Source organism: Hydra vulgaris, chromosome 03, assembly GCF_038396675.1.
Source record: "Hydra vulgaris chromosome 03, alternate assembly HydraT2T_AEP".
Taxonomy (NCBI): domain Eukaryota; kingdom Metazoa; phylum Cnidaria; class Hydrozoa; order Anthoathecata; family Hydridae; genus Hydra; species Hydra vulgaris.
In genome coordinates, this window is record NC_088922.1 from 9,730,001 (window position 1) to 9,742,826 (window position 12,826).

At 26.7% G+C, this 12,826-nt stretch overlaps 1 protein-coding gene across 2 annotated transcripts in view; it reads right to left on the minus strand.

The window, feature by feature from the left end:
* Positions 1-12,826, minus strand: part of LOC101237579 (medium-chain acyl-CoA ligase ACSF2, mitochondrial) — a 53,584-nt gene that overhangs the window by 9,465 nt on the left and 31,293 nt on the right. For both annotated transcript variants that reach the window (XM_065792285.1, XM_065792286.1), the window contains 3 exons: positions 12,536-12,625; positions 7,181-7,272; positions 6,968-7,044 (listed from right to left, as the gene is read on the minus strand). In XM_065792285.1, coding sequence (XP_065648357.1) covers positions 6,968-7,044; positions 7,181-7,272; positions 12,536-12,625 — 259 coding nt within the window. The remainder of the gene's footprint in view (positions 1-6,967; positions 7,045-7,180; positions 7,273-12,535; positions 12,626-12,826) is intronic.

The window sequence follows — 12,826 nt, forward strand, 5'->3', positions numbered from 1 at the left end:
TGGTCTTTGTCTTGGTCTTGAAGCCTAGAGTATTGGTTTTGGTCTCCGACCTCTACTGTCTTTTACTTTCTTGATTCTTACGAAAAATATCAACTCAATAGGCTGGGTAAATAAAAATGAGCAATTGCTTTTACTTAGTAACTGGTCAGCTTTATGTGAATTAAAACTTTTTTTTTACGCGAATAAAAGTTTTTATTCATGTAAAGTTGAGTAAATGGCTTAACTTTACGTTAATAAAAATTTGAGCAAAACTGCTGAAGTTTTTATTCAGTTAAAGCTGACCAAGTATTGAGTAAAAGCAATTGCTCTTTTTTATTCACCCGGCCTAATGGATTAGTCATTAATAACAAACCGTAGATCACTGCAACTTCCTGCTCGTGATAGCTCATTGCCTTGGTTTGACAAATTTCTAACTGAAATTTTTTATGTTAGAAGAATTTAAAAAAAAATCTTTTAGTTTTTTAATGTTTAATTAAAATAAATATTTTTTTTTAATGTTTAATTAAAATAATTTATATTATTTTTTTTATTTGTTTATGTATTCTTTTTTTGATTGATATATATATATATATATATATTTTGATGATATATAAAAATGCATAAATAAGTAAAAAATAAGTAAATAAATATTTGTATTTAGACATTAAAAAAAAGAAAAAAAGTTTTATTTGCTATTCTTCTAATATAAAAAAAAATCTTAGAACTTTGTCAAACCAACGGACGAGTTGTATCTAGGAAGACGTGTACTCTTTTTCTTTACGCATACCTTTGTTAAACTGTCAAAATGGCTGATAATTTTTCCGCAATTATTAAATTTGGTTTTTGTGATTTTTGTGAAAGTCATAAAGTAATTAAAGTCGAAGTTCAAAACTCATGTTAAGTGTATATAATTTATGCTAAGTGTAAATAATTTATGCTAAGTGTAAATAATTTATGCTAAGTGTAAATAATTTATGCTAAGTGTAAATAATTTATGCTAAGTGTAATATTTGTAAAGAATCAATAACAGAAACTAAAGGTACAACTTCTAGTTACACAAGGTATGTTAGTATTTGCTGCTTGGAATGCCATATTGCAATAATGCATTTATATTCTTAAGGTGGTGCTATTTTGATAACTTTAATGTTTTTTGTATGATACAATGTATGACACGCTTTTAAGTTTTTGTATGACACACTTTTAAGTTTTTGTATGACACACTTTCAAGTTTTTGTAAGACACACTTTTAAATTTTTGTATGACACACTGTCAAGTTTTTGTATGATACACTTTTAAGTTCTTGTATGACACACTTTTAAGTTTTTGTATGACACACTTTTAAGTTTTTCTTAAGTAATTGTAACTCAAGGTAATTTTTTTAAAGTTTGATAATAACTGTGGAAGAAAAAATCAAAAACAAACAAATAAAAAATAAAAAAAACAGAAAAACTTAAAGAAAATTTATAGGCAACATTCATGTTAATAAAGTTGTGGGAAAAAGTTAACAAACAGGTTGGGACGTTTAATAATTTAGAAAGAACCTCAATGTCAATATTTTTACTTTAAGAAATAAATTTTTCTTTCCATTTTTTAACTAAGTTACTATTTCAAACTATTTCATTACGTAAAAAATTATTTCATTATGTAAAAAAGTGCATAAGTTTCTCCACCATAGATTTAAATCTGTGAAACAACTAAAAAACTAGATTATTTTTAAATTTAGAAAAAAGGAAAAGTGCTTTTGTTTGAAAGTATTCAATAGAAACACTAAAGAATCTTTATTATTTTGATTCTTTAATAAAGATTACTGTTTATATGAAAAAAATTACTTTATTCTTCTACGTAAATCTTTTTTTTTTGTGTTTTTCTAAAATTTAAGCTTTTTTAATACTTCAACCTTCTCATTTGTTAAGACCCCCTCCCTTTTTCTTAGATTAACAAATAAAAATAAAAAACAAAAAGAAATTCATATGTTCAAATATCTTGATGTTTTTAAAAGACAAAAAGTATTTTGTCTATTTATATTATATCTTTCAACTTTTTTTATTTTATTTATTTTAGTAACGCTCACCCTGAAAAACACGCATGTAGTATGTGGCACAAAAACATAATTTCAATCACAAATAAATATCAATACATTCTTCACAAAACAGAATAGCTTGTATGGATCGCAACACCCTGACCAAATTAAAATTACAGATTCCTTAGTTGCAAACCTTATTGTTGGTTGCTCACTTCCATTATCTCTTGTCGAGAATTCAAATTTTTGGAAATTTATCTGCGATATGATTAACAAGTAGGTACTACCATCCCACATCCATCTAACATCTCAAATAATACAGGAGGCTGTTAAAGAAAAAGGAGAACTTGTTTCAAAACAAGTTCAGTCCACTGGGCATATAGCCATGACTGTTAATATATGGACAGATAGAAGGATGCATTCATATCTTGTGTCTTTAATTGTTGGACTGCATAAGTGCCTTAACACACTCAGTTAACTGTCAAGTATCACACTCCAGTGGTTAATGGCTTGTTTAGTTCCATGTGTGACAGATTTGGTGGATTGTTGCAGAATGTCAAAACTTTGCCAACAGGTGACAGAATTAAGAAGAACCCAAATTTTTCTTAAATGCTTTACCTTATGGCCTCAGCCTTGAATCCTAGTTATTCGTTACTTTGGCTGGAGGAAGACCATCTTAGACCAGAAGATGTCAAAAGATTTGTTTGATTTGATTTGTTTTAAGTTGTTGTTGAATGGATAAAAAATTAACGGTGGTTTGTAGATTATAACGGTGGTTTGTAGATTATAATGGTGGTTCATAGATTATAATGGTGGTTCGTAGATTATAATGGTGGCTCGTAGATTATAACGGTGGTTTGAAGATTATAACGGTGGTTTGTAGATTATAACGGTGGTTCATAGATTATAACAGTGGTTCGTAGATTATAATGGAACTATTGGAGTATAATTATATTCTAATAATTCTGTTATAACTCGTCAGTTTTAAATAGATTGTTTTATTTGATTTAGTTTTGTTTTGTTTTAGGCTTTACGTTGACAATATTGATTTTTTAGCCCACATAACAGCAGAGGTTTTGGTCATTGTCAAGTGCCAAACCACGATTTCCAGTCTAGATTTATTGAACAGCTGGACCAAAATGGTAGTGGTGCTAGTAGTGACTTGACTTGTTCAAGCAAACATAAATCAATGCTTTTTGCTTTATATGCAAAACGTCATCAGAGAACAGAACAGCAACAACAGAATATTGTTCCATTGTCACCAATTACTATTGCTACAACTTTCATGGAAAAAATGGTTTCCATTGCATCAAGCACATATGGAGAAGAGGCATGGTTGAAAGCACAATCTGCCAAATATTACAATATTATGAATCCTCTGAGAGAAGCTTTTCTGTATTCCAGCTTCTTCTGCACCAGTGGAGCGCGTATTCAGCCAGGGAGTTTTAATTATGCGACCAAATCGCGCCAGACTGGGTGATGAGATGTTGTGGCCACTTGTTTATTTGAAATGAAACAATGATGCGTAAACTATAATTTCTGAAAATGTGTAGTTTGTTTCTACTAAGATTAATTAAGTTATATAAGTTGTGAAATCAAGTGGTACAAACTTGATTTCACAACTTATATAACACATTGGATTGTGGCTGATATTTCAGATTCATCTTTAGCCATATTAAACCCGTTTTTTTTTTTTTGACTTCTGTTGTTTCTGAAATGACCCGTTCACTTTATTTTTTGCAACTATAGTATGTGGCTACTGGTCTAGCATGTCTGCTATTTGTTTTTAGACATTTTTTATTAGTACCTTTTGTTTTTAGCATTACAAAAAAAGTTAGTTTAATATTTTTGTTAATATTACTGAAAGTTTTCTGTTTTTATTAAATATATCTTTCGTAGACTGCAATTATATCATATACGCACAATTACGTTTTATTATAAAGTTTAAAAATGCTATTATAAATGTTTATAAATGCTAAATTAGCACACCAACTAAGGTCTAATAGCATTCAAACATTTTATTGACACAAGCAAAACCCATGCAATGAGTTAAGAAGATCCAGCATTCAACATTCTAAACTTGAAACAATGTATTATAAACACATCTACACTAATAAGTAAAGAAGGGGCGTGAAGCTGGTCAACAAATAGAACCTGTGTACCCTTTACATGTGTGAGCATGGGTTTTATTGGACTTCTAAGAACTTAAGTCTTGATCCAAGTCTTGTAAAAACTTTCAAAGTTTTGGTCTTGGGTTGATTTTTTGATGTCTTGGTCTTTGTCTTGAAGCATTCAGTCTTGGTCTTGGTTTTGGTCTTGAGCCCAGTCTTAGTCTTGGTCTTGGGCTTTACTGTCTTGACTACAACTCTGCTTAAAGCTATATACAAATTTAATTTATTATAATTATCTTAAAGCACAATTTTTTTCTTCATATTTTTGGCTGGATGTTTAGCACCGAAATGTTTAAATATGTATATTTTTATTACTTAATACTTTTTTGTGTTGATGTTGCAACAGTATGAAAAATATGCAACAGCTTTCTAAACGCTACTCCAGCTAGAAATGATTGATGACTGCTATTTCTTTTTGAAAGTATATTTGAAATGAGTTGTAGGGATAATATTTAACTTGAAATACTCACAAGCAAGTTATTTTCATAAAACTAACTACATGAAGTTGACAACTTTGCAACTTCTGTGCATGATCATATGTGAACTGCATTTAAACAACTGCTGTGACTCTAATATATATGGTGCAATCCTGTAACTTTCTGGAAATCTTTACTAATATATATAAAATATTATTAAAAAAATGTATAACATATACTGCTAAAACTTATATTTGCTAAGGAATTATAGTTTATTTATCAAGTGTGTGTGTGTATGTGTGTGTGTGTATACATACATACATACATATATATATATATATATATATATATATATATATATATATATATATATATATATATATATATATATATATATATATATATATATATATATATATATATATATATATATATATATATGTATATATATATATATATGTATATATATATATATATATATATGTATATATATATATATATATATATATATATATATATATATATATATATATATATATATATATATATATATATATATATATATATATATATATAGGGTGATTTAATCAAAAGTATAAACTTTAAAATTGAATAAAAATTGTTGATCAAATCAGATTATTAAGTCCGATACACCATTTTAAAGATAAATTAAAAGGAAATTGAGTGATAAGAATTTTTTTTTTTTTATCAATATGACCTCCATTTTTTTCAATTAATAAATGACATCTTTTTGTAAAATTCAAAAACATTGATTCCAAAGCCGAAGTGTTTATTTTTAGGATTTCTCTCGTGATGTTCTCTTTTAAATCATCCAAAGTCTTCGGTAATGGCTTATAAACTTTAGACTTAGGATAACCCCATAGGAAATAATCACATGGATTGAGGTCTGGTGATCGTGGAGGCCATTGTTGCTTGGTAATGAATTTCTCCCCAAATTTACTTTGTAACCACTCTTGAACTATATTAGCCGTATGCGGAGTATACTTGTTGAAAGTAGTATTTTTTGTGACTCTCAACCATCTTGTTTTGTGACTCTCAACCATCTTGTTGAAAGTAGTATTTTTTGTGACTCTCAACTCTATAGTGCTTAGGCCAGAAAAAATATTTAGACATATCCAGGTAATTGTGCTGATTTACCGTTCCTTCGAAAAAGTAGGGTCCGTAGATTTTTCGGCAGGAAATGGCACACCAAACCAAAACTTTCACGTGCAACGGTTTCTCTATCCAATCCTCAGGTCTCTCATTCAGCCACATTCTGTTATTTTGCTTGTTGATCGACTCAGTAAGGTAAAAATAGGCTTCATCTGTAGTGATCAACCATTTGTGAACATCCTTTTCCAAGTCCAGCCACCATTGAGCAAAAATGACCCTTTTTTCATAATCAAGTGGCAATAGTTGATGAGCACTCTGGTATTTATACGGTTTGAGTTGTAAATCTTTGAATATCACAGCAAAGGCTGTATGAAATTTCAACATCAACTGAGGCTTTTCTGATCGACAATGTAGGATCTTCGAAGAAGAGTACTTTCAGCTTATTTCTGGCATTTATTCGAATGTCTCGCTCATTCCTCGGTTTTGGTGGCAAATCAAGTATTGTTCCGGTTGTATCAAATTTTTTAGATAATTTTGTGATGTTGCCGTTGGACATGGTCTGTTCCTAAATTTACTTCTATAAGTTCTCTGAACCAGACTTACGCTCTTCAACTCAACCAATTTTTTTGTTAAAAATATGCGTTTTTGAATATCGTATCTCATGGCTATGCTGTTATTTTAATTTTTTTGAAATTATTAACATTAAATTTCCTTTTTAATGAGCTTTAAAATGTACTATCGCATGTAATGTATTTGCAATCAAAAAATTAATTATGTTAATTTAAAGTTTATACTTTTGATTAAATCACCCTGTATATATATATATACATATATATGTATATATATATATATATATATATATATATATATATATATATATATATATATATATATATATACATATATATATATATATATATATACATATATATATATATATATATATATATATATATATATATATATATATATATACATATATATATATATATATATATATATATATATATATATATATATATACATATATATATAAATTTATTGTTTTTTTTATATATTTTGTTATTTTATATTTATAGTTAAATATTACAGAAGATTAATAGATATAACATGATATAAGACGTCTGTTAGGATGCCTATAGTTAAACATCTGCTAGGTACTCAGAAATTAAAAACATTTTCAGTAAAAAAATAAAAATAAAAACAAAACAAAAAAATGTAAAAAATTTTCAAACAATGGAAAAAAAAATTCAAATTTACAGTCTTACAGTCATTTCTGAGCAGTTCATTCTATCAACCACTTGGTTCATTATTTCAACAGGACATGGGGAGCCTGCCATTATACCTTCAAACACAAAGTATACAATAAGAAAACTATCCACTCACATTGTAATAATCCGTCCTTTTATTCATCATCCCAATTATCCACCCTTTTTCACCACTCTAATTTTTATAACAATAAAAAAACAAACTAAAAATACCTGTTCTTAGAGATGAAAAATTGTAGTTTTTAAATTCAGGATGATTTAACATATCAATAAACATTACTGGTGTCCCATATATTGCAGTACACCTACAATGAACCAATTTCAAAATACATTGCAGTAAACTGATTTAAACAAAAAAACACTAAATGCAATAAATTAGAAATTATTGTTTAAGTTTAAGAAATAGAACAACAAAAAAAGTCTTTAAAAACTTTTAAAATAATATAATTAAACCTATAATTAATATAATAATAACAATAATATATATATATATATATATATTTATATATGGCTATTTCCACGATAGAATAGGCAAATTTTGTCTTTAAAAAAGTGTTTTTTTCCTAAAACTTTTTTTTCTTTAATTATAGTTTAAAAACATTGAAATTTCTTATAAAGTAAATTTTGAGTTAAAAGTAATTAAACAGAGTTTTGACAAATGTTAGTAATCGTTTACTCTTTTATTATTCGGAAAAGTGAGTAAAATTTGAGGCCCAGTTTTCAAACATTAAAAAAAAAATATATCCATATATTTATTTAAAAAAAGTTCTTTGAGATTAAGTTTATGACTTGAGTAAAAAACTTTTAGATTTAAAAAATAATTTAAGGGGTGATGCGGAATTTATTGCACAAATCCTAATTTCATTATTTGAGCATAATAATTAGTTTTTGTGGCTTATCTTTGATTTTATCACAAAAACTGATTATTACTTGAGCATAATAATCAGTTTTTGTGGTAAAATGAGGTTAAATGCAGCTGAACGAGAATCTTTTCGAAAGCGAATAAAAATGTTTTTTGTAAATAAACCTAATATAAAAAAAAATAAAAATCTAAATCATTTTGAAAAGGAAGGATTTGCTCGAAGTATATTATATGATAACTTAAAAAGACTTGAAACTGTTCAATAGTTTTCTGATAGAAAGCACCCTGGCTGTCCGACATCCTGGACTAGAGAAAAGAAAGCCGAATTAACGAGAGTTGTCAACAATCGAAAAGGGGTCAGTCAGAGAAAAATAGGTATTAAATTCGATGTAAATCAATCGACAATTGATTTACATCGATTTTCTAGTCATCGATGACGAAAAATACTTTTGTTTTGCAGGGGACAACATGTCTGGAAATTCTGGATACTACACAAACAACAAAAAGACATGTCCAGAAAGTGTTCGTTTTATAGGAAAAGAGAAATTTCCAAAAAAATTAATAATGTGGATAGCCATATCTGACCGTGGTATGTCCGAGCCATTGTTTCGCACTTCCAAGGCTGTAGCGATCAATTGATCAATCTATATTAATGAAAGTTTAGAAAAACGACTTCTTCCATTTATTCACAAGTATCATGGAGACTTTAACTATTTATTTTGGCCAGATTTAGCAAGTTCTTATTATTCTAAAGATTCTCTAAATTGGATGGAACAATATGTCTATTACGTTGATAAAGAATCCAATCCTCCAAATATGCCTCAAGCACAACCAATTGAAAATTTTTGGGGACATTTGGCACAGAAGGTTTACGAGGGAGATTGGCAAGCTTCAACAGAACAAATTTTGATTGATCGCATTAAACTAAAACTACAAGAAATTGATTTAAACTTTTTACAGTCGCATATGAAAGGCGTCAGAGCAAAATTGAGATCAATTGTAGATGGTGGTGTTTTTTCATATAAAAAGTAATATATTTTTATTAAAAGATAAATGCTTTATTTAAAAAAAATATAATAGCATTTTGTTTTTTTATTTATAAATTGACGTTATTGACGTTTTTATTTTGTCCGATAACTTCCGCATCACCCGTTAAGTGCTTTTATGTGACATACACAACTGCAAAAATTAGGTCGCATCAATCAACTTAAAGATAAAAAAAATTTATTATCAATATGAAATAAGGTTATAAAGCAAGATTTTTTTAAAAATCTTGCAATAAAGAGTAACTTTGCTTTTGATCTGCAAACAAAATATTTTAAAAAGCATTATATTAACTTATAATTATGGTTTCAAAATTGTTGCCCCATTGAACCCTAATTGGATAATTAGCGTTTTATGAAATAAGAATAAATCATAAGAATAAATCAGGTAAGTCAAAATTGCATATCAAATTTCAAATTTTGTTTTGTTTTTTAGTCGATTAAGTTTTGCATTTTCATATCGTGAAGTATTTTTAGAAAATATTTTTTAAATACTTGTTTATTGTTTGCAATTTCATAGTACATTTTTAAGAAACAGAATCCAAATTAGAAGAAAAAAATGTTATGCAGAATACCAAGTTTACTATGCGGCTTGAAGTCGAAATCCTGATAAAAAAAAAATATCCAGAGAAAGATCTGAGATATTGAGAAAAAATGAGAGTTGATTTGAATAAAACAATTATTCTGCTAAAGCAAAACTAAGAGTTGTAATAAGTCGCACTCTAAAAAGAAAACTTTTAAAGCAATTTAATAGACTGAACTCATCTTTTAAAAACGTTCAACAAAATGGAACTGCATTGAAAAAGGTTTTGAAGCACTACTATACGCAAAAGAAAAAAAGTTTTTTATACTTTTAAATAGTTCAGCTTGTAAAGAAAATCCAGCTCTACCAGATTGTAAATGTTCAAAGCTGTATGGGCTTTCTGAAAGTGATTTTTTATCAGTTGTAAATTTTTATAATGAATGTGCGATTTGCCTTCGATACATTGACGAAATCAATTCAAGTGCCTTCAATCAAAGTTGAATCTGAAATGATAAAAAAATTTATTCGTGAACCTTATACATATGGTTGCATATATATCTTTATATACTGCATATATAAAGATATGAAACAGCTAGAAAAACACTAGCAAACTGTTGATACATTTGGCTTTGAAGTATCCTGGGCGAGTGGAGAAAACCTGAAGCTAAAACACATGCAAACATTGAAAATTTTTTAAATAAGTCTACTGTAACAGAACTCATCCAGCACATATCAGTGATGCGTGATAAGTTCGTTAAACACACATTTGAAAAGAAATACCAATCAACAATTTTCAATAAATTGAAGAAAGTTTCAATCAATAATGATTCTGAAACTGAAAAAGGTAATCCAAGTTGAAGAATCTAAGGTAATCTAAGTTGAGAACGCCGCTTGCTCTTTATTTTGGTAAAACAAAATTTCAATATTGAACCTAGCAGTCTAGGACATTGAGTTAATAATATTTGTTATAGTTTCTGATTTAACAGATCATAAAAAGTTTTTAGTTATACTGTATATCAGCAAAATCCTTCACTTCATTCCTAATAGGAATGTGTGTTGCGTCACTTAACTGGTGTTTTCAAATTTTTTCTTGAGCCAGTGCTGAGGCAATAAAATTTCATTTAAATTTATTATAAATTCAGGATTATTTAAGAGTAAAAGTAAATGTTTTGAGTTGAAAAACTTTTATTGAAGAAAATCTCTCAGCATTAACTAGCCATATATATATATGTATATATATATATATATATATATATATATATATATATATATATATATATATATATACACACACAAATATATATCCAAAGTTTCTCTTCAGCACAAAATGTGTAAATATTCTAATAAATAAGACAATTTTTTTAATTTTTGTCAAAATCATTCATTTTATAAAATACATGTTTTGACTATATCATAACCATCATCAGTTTAAATATATATTAAAATGCTTAAATCAAATTAGTAAAATTAAGTTAAAATAATAGAGACCTTATAATGAAAAATACAATAAAACTACAATTAAAAAATGCAACAAATGTTTTAAAAAAGATAAAAAAACCGGTAATGTTAAAAGGAACTAAATTGAAATTGTCATTTATACGTGGTTCATTTGTTTATTAATAGTGGATTTTTCCCACTCTATGTACATGCTTTCTTTGAGTTTTAATATAAATTTGTTGGAGGCCGAATCCAAAATTAAAAAATTAGCATGATTAAAACTATTAAAACAGCTTTTATTTGAATGAATATGTTTATAAATTTGTGAATATAAACATATTTTATTTATTAGAATATTTACACACACACACACATGTGCTGTAGTTACCTTGTGTGAATACTTAAAGGCCAATTTTAGCTCTAAAGTCCAATGATGGCTACATTACCAAATATATATATATATATATATATATATATATATATATATATATATTGATATAAATATATATATATATATATATATTTAAAGTTTCATGTTGTTGTTCTTTGTAAAATACTGAGTAGTTTCTTGATTATCAATAACAATCTGAAACAGGAATTAGACACAATTACATTGAAAAAGAATTTTAGTGTATTAACTTGATATGATTTTTGATGGGATTTGTAAATTAAAAACTTCAAAATCTTCTAAATACGAAGACTCAGAGTTAAAAAGTTACGATACCGGTAAGGTCTCCTTGTCTTATTAAGAAATATAATTATTTTTAAAAAAATATAAAGAGGGTAAAAATGTAAAACCAGTCATTGTGTCATTTAGTGATTAATAAGTATCATTTTATGATGAATAAAACAATCTTGAATTCTTTAAAATAAAGCAAAAAAGAATAAAATTTTAAATGTAAAAATGATATCATGATATTGAGAAAATAAATAAATCTACTTCAACATTAAAAAGAAATTAAGAGATTTGCATTTATTAAATTTATCTGACCTATTGTCAGTTATTTAAAAATAGACAATTTTTTGATAAATATTTTAATTTATTATGAGCATATATTCCTAAATCAAATTTTACAAACCTTAAACGAAAACATTTTATGTTTTCCCAATTGTGCATCAGTAAATTTGACCAATTAAAACTATTCATTTGTTTTATTTTCAATTTAAATTAACTACTAATTATTAAAAAAATGTATTTAAGATGTAATTAATTCATTATTCAAAATTTATTTGGATTAATTTTTAAAAAGGGTTTCATACAAATTTATTTTCATATAATCACTTCCAGGAAGACCATCTAATTAGTAAGACAACTCATGCAATGAAAATAATAAAAATGGAAATTAAAAAATAATAATAATAACAAATAAAAACAACAAGACCCTTTCTTTATGCCAGATAATTTGAACAAGAACTAAATGCTTTATATTTATAAATGTTCAATAAACTTTTTTCATAAATCAAAATATTCCACTGATTGAAAACATAAACACCCTTTTTTGCTATAATGTTCCGCTGTTAAGAAACATCAACAATTTTTAACATAAACAAAATATTTTTTCTGCTCAGTGAAGTGAGGGAAAGGTAAAGTAAAGATTTAAGATAAAGAAAAAAATTACTTAATATAATAAACTAAAGTAAAGTAAAAAGCAAAAAAGTATTTTGTAAACAAAATAAACTTGCTTTGGAACAAAATAAAATACTTTTCTGAATGGATTGCTTCTAATGTTGATTTTGCATCAAAACCACGCCCAGGAAAAACTTGAGTTTTACCATGAGAAATACATGCAAGACTATAAAAAAAAAATTAAGTTTTTACATAAGAAATCCATGCAAAACTATAAAAAAATTGAGTTTTATCTTTTCTAATAGTCTAGGAAATCTTATTTGCTGAAAACAAGTGGTACTCAATGTACTCTTTCAAATTACTAGTACTAAATGTTGTCTAGATATTACTAATCTAAGTAACCTTAAAATAAAACATAATGTAAATG